This window comes from Xyrauchen texanus, chromosome 3 (assembly GCF_025860055.1).
Source record: "Xyrauchen texanus isolate HMW12.3.18 chromosome 3, RBS_HiC_50CHRs, whole genome shotgun sequence".
Lineage (NCBI taxonomy): Eukaryota > Metazoa > Chordata > Actinopteri > Cypriniformes > Catostomidae > Xyrauchen > Xyrauchen texanus.
The window spans coordinates 30,934,360-30,953,327 of NC_068278.1; the positions used below are offsets into that span (position 1 = coordinate 30,934,360).

At 37.0% G+C, this 18,968-nt stretch overlaps 1 protein-coding gene across 2 annotated transcripts; it reads right to left on the reverse strand.

The window, feature by feature from the left end:
- Positions 1–282: 282 nt before the first annotated feature.
- LOC127620972 (U2 snRNP-associated SURP motif-containing protein-like) lies at positions 283–17,523 on the reverse strand. 2 transcript variants are annotated; one of them, XM_052094365.1, is made up of 24 exons: positions 17,466–17,523; positions 16,769–16,855; positions 16,358–16,469; positions 16,082–16,188; positions 15,525–15,595; positions 15,313–15,407; positions 15,164–15,228; positions 14,062–14,227; positions 13,736–13,941; positions 10,841–10,884; positions 10,165–10,269; positions 9,990–10,056; positions 9,714–9,880; positions 7,374–7,536; positions 7,172–7,251; positions 6,903–6,990; positions 6,683–6,811; positions 5,280–5,475; positions 4,489–4,566; positions 3,964–3,991; positions 2,946–3,090; positions 2,724–2,834; positions 1,924–2,114; positions 283–945 (listed from the first exon to the last, which is right to left on the reverse strand). In XM_052094365.1, the coding sequence occupies exons 2-24, from the start codon at positions 16,844–16,846 to the stop codon at positions 819–821; spliced, it is 2,619 nt and encodes an 872-aa protein (XP_051950325.1). In that variant the 5' UTR covers positions 16,847–16,855; positions 17,466–17,523; the 3' UTR covers positions 283–818. The 2 variants fall into 2 exon arrangements, with proteins under 2 accessions (XP_051950325.1, XP_051950316.1); XM_052094356.1 differs by having other exon boundaries at positions 15,164–15,407.
- Between the last annotated feature and the right edge of the window lie 1,445 nt (positions 17,524–18,968).

Consider the following 18,968-nt stretch of genomic DNA (forward strand, 5'->3'; position numbering starts at 1 on the left):
ATAAATGTCTTTATAACTAAACGCATTGCTACCCTTTACCTTCCTTCCTTTTTCATAGTTTCATTTGGAAAGGAATTATTGTATTGTTATTGTTCACAAAAGGGCTTTAAATCGCACAGATCAATGGTGCTAATTTAATGGATGAGTGAAACTACAAGCCTGTTTGGAGAGAATTTATATGAGCACCATACACACACACAAAGCCTTTTATTTTTCCCTGCACACTCTAACCCCAAAGTCAATGTTTCTGGCAAACATTTCCAACATTACTGACTAAATTCATTTGTTTAAAACTCTGTCAGTGTTATTTTATTTTGTAAAACATAATTTAACCTGATTTTTGTGTATGATTCCAGAAATAAAAAAGGGTTTTCTGTATGTATGGTGTATACATTTTTCATTGGTGTAAATGAGTAATCCAGTTTGTCTCCTTGTGCTCCATTCTAATCAGCAATCACAAATATATTCAGGACTGGTTAAAATAAAAGTCCTTGCATAATATTTACGCCAAAACATCTGTCCTTACACAATGTTTTTAATGTAAAGTTTGGTGATGTATAGGCCAATCTTGGAGCAATTGTTTAAACAAAGGAAAACAATATGTACAAGTCCACACTTTGTCTTAGAAAACTCTAGCCCAGGGTTGTGATTGAGGCAGCCACACGGAGGACCATTCTGGGAACAAATGAACAGCTGTGGATCACCCAGTTATTCTTCAAAGCACTGTGGAATAACGCATTTATGTCCAAGACAAGAGCAGTCCTTGAGCTCTGTCAGGCTGCATTATCAGAAGATCACATGATTTAAAGGGTCAGAGTTCAGTGTTTACTCTTCTTGTTTTTTTTCTGCGAGGGATGTGGTGATCGGGATGATGACCTCCAGGATTTGTGCAGCGGTGATGGTGATCGAGAGCGTTTTGACTTTCGTGGTGATCGCGATCTTGTTCTTCATGAAAGACAAGGAGGAAAAAGTATGGTAATGCTGAGTGAAAAACCACCTGTAGTTTTTATGACAGCATAACATTGTGTCCTAACCAGCTGTGACTGGTGAGTGACAGGATTCAGGACACTTTGACAATCACTTGATTTCTATTGCTTTTAGCTGGGTAGCTCCACCCACAATGAAATTGAATTCTCACTACACACAACTACATATTAAATATCAAATATGTTCTTATTGGCTGTGAGTGTGTGGCTTAAAGAAACAGTTCACCCAAAAAAGAAAATTCTCATCATTTACTGAACCTCATGCCATCTCGGATGCGTATGACTTCTGCAAAACACAAACAACAATTGTTTGAATAATATGTGAGCGCTCAAAAAATAAATGATAAGGCAGCATAAAAGTAATCCATGGTCTTCTGAAGCGATCCAATCGATTTTGGCGACCAAAACATAAATTCTTCTCCTTGGAAATCATATCAAGCTTGATTACTTCCTGGCGCCATCTACTGCTTTGCACATGTGTCAAGCACTAGGATGTGTAATCGAGCTTGAAATCCTGATCGTGCCTAGAGACTGCAATATGGAAAGTTAAACATAACGTTTTTTCATTACATTTTGGTCTGTTCTCAACCAAAACCAATTGGATCGCTTTATAAAACATTGATTATTCAACCGGAGTCTTATTGATTACTTTTATGCTGCCTTTGTGCTTTTTGGAGCTTCAAAGTTTTGGTCACCTTTCACTTTCATTGTATGGACTAACAGAGATGAGATATTCTTCTATAAATCTTTGTGTTCAACAGAAGAAAAGGTCATACACATCTGGGATGGAATGAGGGGAGTAAATGATTAGAGAATTTACATTTTTGGGTGAACTATCCCTTTAAATGTAGCATTTTCGCTTTCAGTGTGGACAAAGTTCATTGCTAGATACAAACAAAAGCAGGTTGCATTTAATGTTTTTGAGATTAGTGCATACCTCTCTCTCCTTTCTTCTTTGTCTCGACTGAGTCCTTTACTCTTCTCTCTGTCTTCACTCTTTCTACTCTTTTCTTTTTCCCATGTTTTACTCCTGTCCTCCCCTTTATCTCTTCGCTCTTCTTTTTTGGACCTCTCTTTCGGTTTCTGTGGCCATTTGTCTCTCTTTTCTTGGTCGTCCTTGTCAAACTCCTAAAGATGGAGGGATAGAAAGAAACAGAATGAAATAAAGAGAGTTTGTTTTTATCATCAAGTTAAGAATTTTATTTTTGAAGAATCCAAACCAGTATTATTTGCTTATACAGGAGGCCTCAATATTAGTTCCCAAGTAGATATTTGTAACTACACAATTCAGCAAAAAGTTGGATGGACACCCTCTTATAATTAATGGGTTTGGCTATTTTATTGCAACAGATTGGTGAGGAGCCTTTTCTCCATATAAATAAATTATTTACCAAGGCTGGTATTGGAAGAACTTGACTGGTTTGCACAAAGCCCAGACCTGAACCCTACTAAACACCTTTGGGATGAATTGGAACACTAACAGTGAGACAGACCCCATGGCCCAACATCAGCGCCTGACCTCACTGATGCACTTGTGTCGTGCTGAACATTACATTTTTAAGGTAAGGGAATTAATCTATCCCCTTGCTGCTATAACAGTTTCCACTCTCATGGGAATGCTTTTCACTAGATGTTGGAACATGGCTGCATGGACATGTTCGCATTTTCTAAGAACACAAGAGCAAGAGGCCAGGCACTGATGTTGGGGCCATGGGGTCTGGCTGAGGGTGAGTGTACCTTCTGTAGAAGTCTATTTCTGTAATGTTGAACTTGGTGATGGAGAGTCATACTGGACTTCCTCGGTCTCTTACCAGACTCTAATTCATCCTGAAACTTCATCACCTTCACCTGCAAAATGCACAAACACTCTTTTATAGTACCCGTCAACACATTTGGCTTGATTGCTTTGTGTGTGCTAGAGAGAGTAAGACCATGAAATACTGAGCGTGAGTGAATTACCTCCAGTTCTCGGAGGTGTGTCCTTTTGGTTTCAGACAGCTCAAAGTTTTTCAAAGTACACTTAAACTCTGCCCCATCATACCTACTGGGGCTGTCAGCATCATTACTGCTGATTTCAGATTCACCATTGTTCTCTTTTAGGCCACTGCAGAAGAAAGAGAGGGTAGGAAACAAGTCAATGACAAAGAACTGAAAATAATGTTAAATTATTTTTAAATATTTCAGTAACACAACTTAACAGTCCTTGTTCAATTCTAAAAACAATATGCAAGTACAGGCAGCTCTACAAAATAATTTCACAGTAAGTACACGTAGTACATTAGGGTTACTCCTATTTATCTAAATACCCAGTAATCTGAACAATGTAATGAAGTGTGACCAATATTTATTCTGCTCATAAATCACTGTATATAGGCTGTAATTACCAAAGAACTTCACACATTCAAAAGTAAACAATAAGAAAATGTTTTGTGGATGACAATGGTGCTGTAAGCAATTTTGTAATGGAAAGGTATGCAAACAATTGTCCTACTCCCTGAAAGAAATTAATTAAGGGTCCTGAGATATCTCATAAGTCTCTGTGACAGCACTAGACTCTGTAAACAACAAACAAATAGGTCCACAGTCTCTGCCGCTTTCTGCCATCACTCTCATAGTACTGTAGTTTCAGTGAATTATTGAGGATTAATCTCACTTTTTATGCTATGTAGTTTATAACAGTTGTCAGTTGAGGGCACTATTTTGCTGCTATTGTTTTTGAAAACTGCTTCTGCACGATGTCAATAAAGCTCACTTGGTATGCTTTTGGATAGAGGGGGTGTGGCTAATCCAAGGCTCAGATTGTGGAAATTCCAGAATGGCTAAAATCACTTACAGCACCATTAAGTTCACATTAAAGAAGAGGGTAGAAAGCAGTCATCTGATCATTTATCATGTTGTGTAATAAAACAGAATCATCCATCTATCATAGAGAACAATGGAATGGACAATAAATTTACATCATCTGAAGAAGTCTTACCTTGAATTCACCTCAGAGTCATTCTTTGCTGAAAGGATAAGAACAGTTTAACAAGGTGTAACAGTTTAAAGGATTCTATAAAATATAACAGCTTCTATGGCATAATATTAAATTACCACTAAAGAATTGTCATTCTTTTGAGGTGGAAATACTTTTTTAGGTAGATGAACTTCTGGTTATGAGTTACTGATGATGAGTGTGCTCTATGTAAACAGTCCCTTTCTGTTAACTTGAATGTTTATTGCCTGGCCCCATTTACTACCACTGTTAAAATAAATAAATAAAAACTCAAGAATGAGTCAAAACTAAAATGAATGTGATAGACCACAAATGCTGTCGATAAAGCTTAACTTGTATCAAGCCAAAAAAACTTTCCTTTAACAAAATGAAGAGAAGATGTGGAATTTATAATCTTTTATTGTCTACTGACTGAACACTGACAGTTGGAAAATCCTGGACACATATTTATTGTTATAATGAGAGTGAGGACACTGCTGATCAAATTACTCTGAGTTGTTATTGTACCTGTGGATTCTGAATCCTCCACCTTCTCCCATTTGGACAATGCAACACTGGGTAATGCCTTATCTGAGCCCTCATCCACTTGATCAGACACACAAAACAAGCACAAAGAGGAAATTTATGTAATTTAGAAGAGTTCAATGATATGAAAAAAATAATACTGTATGTGCTCAACTTTATCAAGGTGCTCAGAATACAGTAATGAAATTAAATAGTAGTAACATTTTAATAAAAACATCGAATTGTTCAAATAAACAAGATCAAAATCTTTAAGGGATAGTTCCCCCAAAATGAAAATTCTCTCATCATTTACTCACCCTCATGCTATCCCAGATGTGTATGACTTACTTTCTTCTGCAGAACACAAACAAAGATTTTTAGAAGAATATCTCAGCTTTGTAGGTCCTCACAATGCAAGTGAACGGGTACCAACATTTTGAAGCTCCAAAAGCTCTTTTACTATGAATCTTCACTTTCACGTGCTTCTTTTTTGTTTTTGCCGATTTGCATTCTTAATTCATATCGCCACCTAGTAGGCAAGGAGGATAAATAGACTTAACCACTGGAGTCTTATGGATTACTTTTATGCTGCCTTTATGTGCTTTTTGGAGCTTAACCATTCACTTGAATTGTGAAGGACCTACAGAGCAGAGATATTCTTCTAGAAATCTTTGTTTATGTTCAGTAGAAGAAAGTTTTACTTATCAGGGATGGCATAACGGTTAGTAAATGTTGAGAGAATTTTCATTTTTAGAAGAACTAACCCTTAAAGTGCCCTCAACAGCCGTACTTACATGGCACACCATCAATGTCATCTATTGTGTTTCTCAGGGGAACACCATCAATGTCGTCAACCGGTTGACCATTTATAGAGGATGGGTCCCAGGTCAAAGGTGACCCATCAAGGTCATCAAGGGGTGTACCATCAATTTCACTTCTGTCTAGAGGAATACCATCCAATAGTGCCCCATCCAGATCTGGAGATTCAGGCTAGAGAACAGGTAGGTAAATAAACTAATAAAACCCACACTCAACAGATCAACATGTAAAATTCTGTAGGTATCCCATCATCAAGGAGACAGCAGAAGTGACTGGGTGGAGGTAAAAGAGGGCTGCGCAATATCATTATTGGCCAATATTAGCATTAACATCAGTCTGATTTTTTTGTAAATTAAAGGAAAATTCCAGGTTCACTACAAGTTAAGCTCAATTGAAAGCATTTGTGGCATAATATTGATTACCACAAAAAATAATTTTGACTCATCTGTCTTTTTCTTTAAAAAATAAATAATCAGGGTTTCAATGATTTGGAAGTAATGGAAATAAGGAAGTATATAGGGCTAATCCATAAACATTAAAATACTCACTTTTTCAAATGTATTGCCACAAGTCAAACAATATGCATGTTAACATGATTTTAGTGTGATAAAATTGCTTGCTTACCTTTTCTGTGTAAAGTTATAAAAAAATGACAATGTAATGTCAACGACCCCTAAAACGACTGTAAAAATTATGATTTAATCAACTTAACAGCTCAAAAAACTAATGAGTTTTAACAGAAGAATTAATGCAAGTGCTTTAATAAACTTATAAGCTTCACATTTCTGCATTGAACCCCTCAAAAAATGATCCACATTCACTTACATTGCAAGTGCCTCACATTGTTACACATTGATTTGAGCTTTTTTTAAAGAAAAGGAGACAAGTCAAAGCAATTTTTTGTGGTAATCAATATAATGCCACAGACACTGTTGATTGAGCTTCACTTCTTTTGAACCCGGAATATTTATTTAAATCTTGTTGTCTGATTAGGAAATAATATCAGGGTTTACTTATACAGATTCAAACAGTAAGCTAGGTTTCAAAAGTACTAAACTGTTACCCATTTTCTAGGGAACATTTTTTATGTTATGATGCAATATTTCAGGTGAAATATTCTATTACTACAGCTTTAATGTGAATGATGTATTTTTATCAAATAAATACAGTACAGATTCATATGATCAGCCTTCAAATAGGTTATTGGGCATAGCATAAAATATTAACTTTGTTTTCTGGCTATCCTTGTGCATCCCTTGGTAACAGCAAACTGTATTAGATTTGCCAAAGCTTAAGACCAGAACCTCATAATGTTGCTATCCTGTTTATATTACCTTTATACATTGATTTTGCTCAAACTCTATTGCCCACTGCTCACCTCTGCACTTTCAATAACTTCCTCTCCAGGTTTATTGATCCCCAGGAATATATTCTGCAACTGAATCAGGAAGGATTCTGGATAAACTGCCCAGTCCTCCCATGCCCGAAAACATCCCATGATTCTTTGCTGCAAAGAGAGAGATAAAAGAGCATTTAGAGGGGAAGTGTGTTCAGAGCTCTCTGTAGAGGAAAAATACAGAAAAGATAGCTGTGCTCACTTTAAACTGCTCTGCCTGGAGTCTGGCCTGGATGTTCCGATAAGCTTCACTGATGTCGGCAAATATCTGAGGCAGCTTTGTCTCAAAACTATTCCACAGAAAGATAAAAATGCTTAGTACAGAAGAAATTACATTATTATTTTTAATCCTATTCATGTTATTGCTGTCAGTTTGAACAAATTTCTAGTGGAGAGCAATTTTAAAAGACATTGGATATAAAAGCAACCACACCATTCATCAACAAGCAACATGAGATGTAAATGACTCACAATTTGCGATAATATGAAGCATTGGCAACTTTGGCACAGGAGTTGTAGAGGATGTCAGATATCAGGTAAAATCTGGCAATCTGCAGCACACACAAGTCAAAATGAGTGGCGCGTGTCTACCGGAAACTTGTTGTACAGGCAACTCTAGTTGCGATTTGTGATTGCAGCTGTATATATTTGTAATGTGTAATTGTGCGTGTACCTTCTTCTGCAGTGGTGTGTGTGGTAAAGACAGAGATTCTGTGATGCAGGAGACGACCTCCTCAGCAGCCTCTGCTCTCTCTAAACAGAACACCATTGCATCTCCAATCTCATTTCTGTCTGGAGTCAGCCCTCTCAGCAGGGCCTCTAACCTCTCTCTGTTTCTGAGACAAAACATGCATATTAAACATGCAAACACTTTACAAACATATAATCATTTAGCAGTCGCTTTTATCCAAATAGGGTTCAAAACAGTGTTACTATGAATGCAAACTTTAATACAGTGAAAAAGACACTATTAGCATAACATAAACATAAATAAATAAAAATGTCCAACATTCTTTTGAATGTCGATGTACTAAAATAAAATATTTGATGCCGTGAGTGTACCTTCATTTACTATTACTAATATTTTGAAATGTCGTGGAAAATGAAGCAATGTGATAACAATTTTACCTGGTCACAAAAAGTAGTCTGTTAATTTACCTGATGAACTTTCACCTTTTGCTGACCCTTTATGCTTCGCAGAGCTAATGTGTGCTTCTAAATCACTTGCACCTTTATTAGCAACAGACACATAAGTGCCAGCTTTACATGTCATACATTCTTCTTCCCACAGATCTCAACCAGGACGAAAGCATGGGAATTATTTGTGCAAATCTTCTGTAAATTTGCACATTCCTTTGGGCATTTTTTTCCCACTCAGCTGTCATTTGCTGCTACTGTTAAGCAACTGTTTGATGCTGAACAAAACAGCGCTTTGCGCGTTCGTGGTGAGCTTGACAGGCAGGAATTTGGCCAACAGTTTCTGCAAGCCTCTTATAAATCGATCAATTTGTATGCGAGATGGTGGGACTTTCAAAGGCGGGTTAAAGCAATGCAAATATGTGTACACACACAATGAAGTATTAGATCAGATGTGCATCATAATGCAACTAAAGCCGAATCCCGGACATTTTTGCAAATTTAGAAACCCGGCCGGATGCTTTTTTTTAGGTCCGAAACGGAGGACGTATGGTCACTCTAATTTTGTCAGTGAAGACAAAATGTTCCGATGCAAATTGTAAAATAAGACATTAAAGTTTAGTAGTAGCACAAGTACAATGAGGTATAATTTTTTCAAGTGTCAACATTCAAGAGCATACGTTTACATTTCATTTATGTTGCAGACCTTGCGGCGTAACAATGACCCCTGCCCATGTAGATATGTCAATTTTTCTAAACAAAACTTATTAGGATTGCCCAGCAGCATTATATGTGTGTAGGCTATGTTTTTATTCTTCAGAGATGCAAAATCATGAGAAAGTCATAGCAGGTGTTCCAGGGGAACAAACTACATTTGTTTGTAGTTTTTAAATATATATAAATATTTTTATATTTATAAAGTACCAATTTCGAAAGATTTAATTAGTAAAATGTACCAAACAATTGGGCAAAATTGTTTAAAAAAGGTTTAAATGCAAGTGAATGGAGAAGCAGCCTCAAACCGCTTTTGTGTGGAAACAGTTAATGGTGTATTGAATTGACTGACTGGGTGCTAATTTTCAGTATGTTTTCCATTATATATTCAAATGTAGAAGACTTACTGCTATGGGGGGGGAAAAAAAACTTGCTTTAGAAGCGAAGTCAGGATTTGCTTATGGAAAATCAGATAATCTGAAAGTTGGCTGAAAAAAACAAAAATAGACATTTACAGACCGTATATGTCAATTTACATTTGTGTGTTGACGGACATTTTTTGACCTGTCCAATATGCCGGCTGTGCCGATGTATCGCAGTCCACAGGAACAGCTGCTAATAAGGCGTCTACGTATAGATTTCTATGTGTGGTGGTGGTGGTGTAGTGGACTAAAGCACATCACTGGTAATCAGAAGGTTGCTGGTTCGATCCCCACAGCCACTACCATTGTGTCCTTGAGCAAGACACTTAATCCAAGTTGCTCCGGGGGAATTGTCCCTGTAATAAGTGCACTGTAAGTCGCTTTGGATAAAAGCGTCTGCCAAATGCATAAATGTAAATGTAAATGTGTCTGGTCATTTGATTGATTCATGACTTATCAGTTAATTGGTTAATAATCGGGTGATGCTGGTGGACACTCAGTTAAAAGAATTTGCTCAAATTTGCATTACTGACCTGGAGATAAAATATGATATCAATATGAGTCAGGATACAATAATATTATGTTTATAGAGTAATTTGATTCAAAACTGTGATATTGTAAGTCAAAATAAGACATGACTTTGGACATTTAGCCTAGCCCTGCAATATTAAAATATGGCATCTACCCTGATTTCTCTATATGGCCTAAAACCTCTATTTATATCTGAGAGTTCAACTTACTCTGGCTTCAGTTGCCCTTTCTTTTGCTCTTCCTCTTGAGAAGGGAAGGAGCTTTCTTCAGCTTCCTCATCACCATGGAGATACGGGTTGAGGAGTGGAGGCTTCCACAGGGAGCCACCCCGAAACATTCTGAAAGTGGAACTCCTCCATTTATTTGGGTTCTCTCCCTGAAAATAAAGAGAGACAGAGAAAAATGGTGAATATGAATGGATGAAGAAACTTTTAACAGTCTGTTTCAACTTGGTGTGTAGCATGACAGAAAATTGCTAATTTTACCTGCAGAATAGAGTAGAGTTTCCATCTGTAGTACACATGCTCGTGACTCTTGTAATCAAACAAAAACCTGCAACATTGACCAGACAGTCAATACACAAAGGGCTAAATATAATATACTGAATAGAAAATTGGCTTATGACAAAGCTATTCTAGTATAACCAAGATAATTTCACACCTGAAGTCAGGGTTATTCTTTTCCCGGCTCATGATTATGGCCTCAAACATGGGTCCTTCTCTCACCACAAACTCAATCATTCTGTTTATCAAGCCCAGCAGGTTCCTATCAGCCACAAAAGAGAGGGATGAGAGAATGAACAAAGGCACTCTTTTCTTCTCACAACTTTTCTCCATCACTACATACATTCCACAGTCTTACCATGTCAGTCCTATCATTTCTTCTCTGGCAGTTTGAAACTTGGTTTTCACTTTTGTTTCGAGTGAAAACGAGTCCGGAGTGTGTTTTAGTATATTGTTAGTTCCTAGTGTGTAGAGAAACGCCACTGTGCAGTGATTTTGCAATCATGTTAATTTTTATAGAAGCAATTACTGGGTATGTAAATATGCATAGTATTTCAGCTCCTTAGTTTATTAACAGAATAAAGAGGCTGGTGTTGCTAAAGATGGGTTGGATCGGTCTCTTTGATCAGTTGATCTATTTCAAAGCATGTAAATGTAATGTATATCTGTAAGTGTATGAGTGATTGTCTTTGTAGCAATCTATGATCAGAGATTTATGGCAGTCCCATTCCAATGATCTAACCACTGTGATTTAGGTGTCAAAGCCTAAAGGTGAGTGTGTTTGTGTGTTTCAATGGCAATGGTGTTTTAATAAATGGACAGAGAATGTGTACCTTTCTGGGGGGATTACCACTGTCACAACGGCCTCGGACAGAGTCTGTTCATGACATCAAACCAAATCATGAAGATACAAAAATACAGTGAGTTTTTATTTAAACAAACTGCAGCATATTCATGATTAATTTCATCAGCAGCAGCTAAACCTCTTGACACATGCTTCGCAAACAGACAAGGTCAGCTCAAAGTATCCTCTGTCTCTGCCTGAGGGACATTCTGTGTACATTCAGACACTATTACCATCAAACCGGTCTGACTGATTGTCAGACTGTGATGTCATGAGCTCATTTTCACCCTAGTTTAAAGGTGAAATGTGTAATTTCTGCACCTCTTGCAACACTAAACAGAATTGCAAAAATAATAACAAAACAGATTCTCAAAGCAAACTTAAGCAAATGTACCTAGAAAATTACATAAAACTACACCTTGCTCTGAATTACAGAAGCAAACCTGCACTTTCTCCATTCTGTTTCAAGCCATGTCTAAGGTGAGTCGTAGCTGATCTGCACACAACTGTATTATTAAAGGAACATTTCACAAAAAAAAATTATAATTCTTCTTTTTTTTCCATCTTACCAATATGTTGTCTCAAACACCTATGACTTCCTTCCGTGAAACTTGTCGTATACAATGCAAGTGAATGGCGACCACATTTTTACCAACTCCAAAAAGACATAAAAGGCAGCATTAAGGGTTTCCATATGACTCCAGTGGTTTAATCCATGACTTCTGATGCGGTTCAATTGATTTTGCATGAGAACAGATCAAAATGTCTTGCTGTATATCTTGCCACTGCAGTCTCTAGGCACGATCATGATTTTAAGCTCGATTAGACTTCCAAGCACTTGACACGACATCGAAGATGACACTAGGAAGTGTAATCGAGCCAGAAATCATGATCGTTATGGAGACTACTGTTGCAAAGATTTATAGTGGAAAAAGGAGTTATATTTTTGTCGGTTTTCGCTTGAATCCCATCACTTGGATCGCTTTAGAAGACATGGATTAATCCACTGGAATTATGGAAACCCTTAATGCTGACTTTATGTCCTTTTTAGAGCTTAAAAATGTGGTCACCATTCATTTGCATTGTATGGACATCATATCTCCATTAAAATGTATTTGTATGTGTTTAGCTCAAGAAATTCATATGAATTTGAGATGACACAAGGGTGAGGAAATTAGATAATTAAAATTTTTGGGTAAACTATCCCTTTAAGAAAATGCTCTGCAAGTCTTGGAGGCTTTGGACTTTACATATTTGTTGACTCATTCAGCATTGTAACAATCAAAAAGTGACATGGAGAAGAGAAAGAGCAAACCTTTACAGAAACATGAAGTCTAAGCAGCCAGACTAGGTGTAGGAATTAAATGTCTTTTGTTACCCAGGATGCCCCTCAGGCTACAACTGAACATCTGTATGACCAAGTTTTGTACAGTCTTTGTGGAAACATTGAGTATCCTGATTCTTTCTCTCGTACAATGGAGTCTTTTCACACATCCATGTTCATGAAGCGGAAGTCGTCATAAATGGGAAAGTGCAACTACGGCTGCTGCTGAGGTGTATGTGTTTTCACAGTTCTTAAAGGTTTTGACTGCATTTATGCTCTGAGATGTTGATCGCATCATAAATCAACGGTTAAATCTAAACTCAACAAAGATTACAAGTTGTTTTTCGAAGGTTATCTGCATGAATACAAAGGTTAGTAGATAAAAATAAATGATTATTGAGAGGATGTGCTTTATATCAGTGGTGAGGTGGTGGTGTAGTGGGCTAACGCCCATAACTGGTTAACAGAAGGTCACTGGTTCGTTCCCCAAAGCCACCACCCCCCGGGGGATTTTCCCTGTAATAAGTGCACTGTAAGTCGCTTTGGATAAAAGCATCTGCCAAAAGCATAAATATCAGCAGGCACAAATTTATGTACTAAACGAACAATCTACAAATCTGTCACCATAAATTGCAAAAATGCAAAAAGAGGGCACAGTTAGTGAAACTAATACCTGATGGATATCCGACGCAGGATGTGCTCCATCCAACATCTAACCCTGTCAAACATAAACTTTCATGTCGTTTGTGATGTGTAGTCATTCCAGTGAAACATGAGTGGTCCAGCTCAGATTTCAGTATTTCACAATTCCACCTGTGAGCGACTTCCTCTTGAAAATACTGTCCTCAAACGAAAGTGCTTTTAACGCGTTTAATTGCCTGAACCCACAAGCCCATACAAAGTTCAGCATCTATTGGAAATTCATGGAAACAAATCCGGACATTTTCTTTTAGAATTTGTGCAAATAGGAACATTGGGAAGAACAGTAATAACCAGTGCCACTACAATCGCCACCGTAGTTTACCCAATTATGCTTTGCACATGCAGAAGTGTGAAAAGGGTCCATATACATTGGTGAGTTGAATCAATCAACCAACTCAAATTAGACTAAATTCATTAATTTAATTGTTTTAAAGATGATTGTGTAATTTTATTCAAACAATGAAACAACACTTCCATTTCAGTGCCCAGCTGAAGATTGACTTTATCATATTTCTCTATATATGACAGAAATCTCTGGTGTGTACAGATAAGTAATACCAAACTCAGAGCAGCTTTGATAATATTTAGTCAAATTCTTTAATAAGATGAAGCAACAATTACATCCCAAGTAATAATTCTCAGCTATAATCCTTTGTATCAACCTAAAAATGGTGTATTAATTGGATGATAATCTTTCATTTTCATGTAGCTCTTTATTATTGTTAAAAAAAAGGTATATTATTTTTTTCTTTGAAGTAATGATTTATTGTCAATATTAGAATCTTTTGCAAACCTTCATTCAATGCCTCGACTTTGGCATACCATACTCTACTACCCAGATACAGTGTTTGCGTTTACCTTGTGAAAGTCATCCTGTGAGCGATTGCATGATTTGGTGAAGTCATTTCTGAAGCGGTCTCTGGGTTGGGCGTTGAATGGCAGTCCAGAGGGAGGAGGGGGGGCAGTAGTCTTCAGCACCCCAATGGGGGTGTAAAGAGGTTGTGGAGGAATACGTACTGCCTTCCCCCAACCTAACTTCATTTCAAAACCCATTATTGTTTTTCCTGCAAAACACAGAGACCAGAGCTCAGTTTACTACAGCATATAAAGAGCACAGGGCCAGAGCAAGTGCCACTTTGGCAGGTTGGATGTTTCCTTCTGATTGGCTTATGAGGATTTCTCACCGTCCAGCGCAGCCAAAGCACGCTCAGCATCTTTTCGTGTCATGAAAGCAACAAAACCACGGTTGGTGACTCTTGATTTCTCCTCCTCCTTGCGAGGCCACATGATCTTAACACTAGCCAGAGGACCATATTTCCCAAACTCTTTACAAAGCATCTCTTCTGTCATCTAATGGGACACAGACAAGGTCAAAGCTCGGTCGAAACAATGTGTAGCACATCTGCGTAATTCCAAGAGTGCCATAAGGTCACTGTTATACAGTCTTATTAAAGAAAAACTGACTAAATTTACATGGACACCAGAAAGCGACTTATTGCAAGACACCGGGTTATTGCAAGAAAGCAGCTTTCCCGTTTACATGCACTGTATAAGCGCCATACTCTTTCCTCCCATATACTTGCAGCTCAGTCAGTAAGCAGCTTTCTCTGCAGCAACGTAATTTCCCCATGACGCTTGTGTAAATAACAAACATGGCATGAGAGGAAGACTTTGCCATTTTATTCTCTGTTGCTTCGCTTTATTTCCATATATTCCAGAGTCGTTGCTATGTTTGTTTCCTTAACTTTCTATTGCGACTTGCAGCAGAATTGATCTGCATTAGTGAGTTTCTCTCTTATGTAAAAGGCTTTGATACCCCATTGTACGATTGCATATAGGTGAATTTGAGGGACCCTCAAAATTTTACATTGGTTTGTAATATAGATTATGAGTATAGATTATAGTGTATGTGTACTTCCAAAAATATTGACTTCTTGTTGTTCTCCATCCTATGAAGTTTGTTATCTGGTCTGTTCATGCAGACTCTTCAAAAACCTGTAAGAATGCCACTTATGTGTTTACATGACCATTTAAGTCACATCTCAAAGAGAAATCTAGTAGGTGTGATAAACTGCCATATCTTAATCCCTTAAATGGTGTAAGGAAATCAGCATTTTCGTTTACATAACATTTCAGAATGGCGCTTTCTGCAAGAACCCTGGAATAAACCATTTTCTTAAGTGCATGTAAACATGGTCAATGTGTGACTGTTCGTGCTGGCCTTAGATTCAGATTAAGGGTCCCTGTATGAATTCACTCAGTTAGCAGGACATAGTCTCTTCTCACCTTGAGGTTGATGCAGCCAATGTACAGGTTTGTTGTATTTGGCACTGCAGGATCATCATCAAATACTACAAACACAATATATAAAGTTATTTGAGCTTCCAGTGGGTCTTTAAAGTGAATTGTGTGTGATGTGTGTTTCTCAGACTTACTTGATCGCCTTGTCAGAGGTAAATCCAGATCAGGGCACACTCCTCCAGAGTCACCTTTCTTCCTTTTGTATCTCTCCTCCCTTTCTTCCTGTATTCTGAATGATAGATTGAATAAAGACAGAGTACTCTAAATGAAGAATAGGAGTCCTTGGCTTTTTGTTTAAGCTAATCAAGACAAACGTATAACAACAATGCAAGATAGAAACACTGACTGTTTTAATTCTTCTTTAAAAAGCTCCAGATTACTCTTCTTCTTCTTTCCATCTGCTTTCTTTTTAACTGCCTACAAAGGAAAAACAACACTGAATGTTACACTGCATTTATAGATCATTGTGGCACAAAATTGACAAACATTCTGAATTTTGACCTTACTGACACTGTATTGAACATATAATTGTGAAACAATGGGTCATTCAACACACCTTCAGTCAAATATTTAATTTGATAAGCATGGGTCACACTAAATGACATGTAATTTACTCAAAATTATTAAGAGTTAGATAACAAAGCAACAAATGAAAAATGTTAAAAACAAATCCTGCAGATTGTTTGTAAAATTGTTTATGAATTACAACTAAATGTATAGCATTTTGCTAACTTTTGGCTACGACTGTACAAAAAACCTAAAACAAAAAATTAACAGAGAAATTAATTATGTTTACTGTGTTACACAAGGATGGTCTTCTAATCTAGGATAAGGTCCTTCTAAATTAATCATACCTTTCTTCGCTCTGAGGATATTAGTCTTCTCTGATTATGGGTCACTTACTGTTTTTTTAAGTTCAGGCTGGGAAGGCGAGGCATTCTGCGATGGAGAAGTCAATTTAGTGACAGGTCTGTAGAGTTTGCTCTTTTTTACCTCCAAAGCTTCTTCCTCTGAGAGAGAAAGAGACCATAACAGGTTCAGTAACTCACTACTTCCTCCATTTTATTTAACAGTGCAGATTAGATTTAGAGTTTTTAGGCTTTGCTCAATATTTAAACTTACCATTGACAGAATAATGATGAAACTGGCCAATTTGAATCAGAAAGCACAACAACGCACCTTTAGTTGCATTTACGATGCCACCTCGTACAAATGTCTTCACTACACTCTTGTCATTGGTGTCAAATGAAGCTAAAAATTCTTCAAAAACTTCAGCAGCTTTCTCCTCCTCCTGTATACATTGATACAGTGAAATATTAACACAAATACAACAGATGCTAGGTTCTGAAATCACTACCCTGATTAAAAACACTATATTTGCCTGGTAATTACTTAAGATTTGAATTGATGATGTCATGCAATGCTTATATGCATAAGAGAAGAGTCTAGTTTTATCATTGAATGTACTTAATAACCTTAGCATTATCACTCTGACCATCTGAATGCTTGCTAACTTAACTGAACACAATTTGTGAAATTTGGTCTTTGATGCATTAAACAGGCACAGAAAGTCTGATGACAGAAACCTACCTTTTTCTTGATTTTTACTTTCTCTCTCTTTGTTAGTGTCTTCTTCACCCCCACAGATTTCCCTTTCTTGTCTGCCATTTCAACTCTCTAAAACACAACAAAAATGTGTAACTTAGACCACTGAGAGACATGCGTGAGAATGCAACCATTAGGACTGAGGCATCACATGAAATGTTGAAAAGCCATTTATGCAGTGCATCCAAGTGATATCTTAATCTGGAATAACAACAGCAGGATGCAGGTTTCAAGCCAGTCTCCTTTCACTAAACACTAAACAGAGGTCCATATATGCTGTAAACATCTCCCTGTGATTGGAGCATAATTCACGATACGGGAAATCTACACATTGTGTCTTCTATTTGTTTCTATAAGTAATAACAGGATCTTTCAGTAGCCATGGATCTCATGTTGACGGTAATGCCCCATAGTGAGCTGCCTTGCTAGACAGCATTTTTGGGCATCATAGATGCCGATGATCGCCCCAAAAGGTGTCTAGGTAGGCACCTGACTGGGTTTGGAGATTCAGCCGTATGTGTGAGTTAGCGTATGGGCTAACACCTCTAGTCTTCCTGGCCTCCTGCAAGCTCAAGCCAACCATCTGCTCTAAACGGCATTAACACAGTCGGAGGATGTAAGGAAGGCCTATCCGAAGCTGAAGCCAGCTGCACATTCGTAAACAATCAATACAGAGACTTACACAGTTCACGCATTGAAAACGTTCTTATGTTGTTAATCCGCCATTTTGAAATCACTACAAATGGAAATAGCGGAAAAATGACGTCAGATGACAAACACCAATCAGAACTCAGAACGCCTATTTCTGTGAGAGCAGCGGCGTTCCCTTACGACTCAGTCCACTTGACATTGCGTAGTAACGCATATGGCGAGTGCCTTCATACAAGACCTATTTGAAAACTCTCTATAATAACGCTAATATTCTAATATTGGCTATGGTGTTTGAGCCCCGCCTTTTTTGGCACGAAACTTACCGCTATAAGACATGTGCACAGACACAATTTCCTCAGAATTTCTTCCTTCAAGACTATGGAGGGCAAAAATAATAAATAAATAAATAAATGTAATAATAAGAAAATAAATAAAGGTATACATGTCTTGACAAAACAAATATAATTAGTTTTTAATGACTGTTATTCCTGAATTTATTTATTATTTTCTCTTTTTATTTTTATTCTTTAAAACATTTTTTATTCTTTCATTTGTTTTTTTTTGTTTTTTTTTTAATTAGGCCCTATTTATTTATGCATTCATTTATTTTTATATTTATTTATTCCCACATGTATTTATTTCTATATTTAAATATTCCCACATTTATTATTTTTGTATTTATTCTTAAATTTCTGTCTCTTGTATAATAATTATGTGGGCGGGTCCTGTTTACCATTGGCTTATTGTAGACTGAAGTGTGTGCTCGATTACTCTGGACTTGTTTTGATGTGACGTTTGGTCATAGCCATATCGTGTAAAATATAGCTATGTGGGGCTAAAAACATAAGAGCTTAAGTCAATCCAAGATTGGTTATACTACAATCACAAAATAAATGGGGAGCTGTTTCTTCAACAAAACCACAAAATGAGCAAGTTTCATAATTGATATGATTTAACCTTGTCCTTTTCTTTTTTTTCTGTGTATATAACTTCATATTTTGATGTCTGCAAATCCATAATATTGTTTTCTGTTGTTATGATTGTTCATTGTAAAAGATACAACCGTGCTCGTTTATGTATGTATACATCTGCAATAATAAAAAAAAAAAATCTATTGCTGACACTTCACATATGTCTAGAGAGTTGCGCGACATGCGAATGAAGTGGATAACCACACATCAAATAACTATGTTTCATTTAGAGTAGTGGTGCTTATTGATGTTTTAGGAGAGCTGTATGCTGGTATGAATGTAGCACATCCTGGATTGTTAAACTCTCTGCAAAACGTTTCCTGCATATTCAAAATCTGTGCGAGTCAAAGGGTGCTAAGTTGGGACGTCCATCTGCTTCCAATAAGTACTATTGAGCTCTCATCCAATGATGCACTGGAGCTCCGCAAGGACCGCCTCCCTCATTTCCATGTTGCACACAGAACAGTAAAAATAAATACATGTATAAATAAATAAATATATATGGGAATATATAAATATGGAAATAAATATATGTGGGAATAAATAAATATAAAAAATAAATT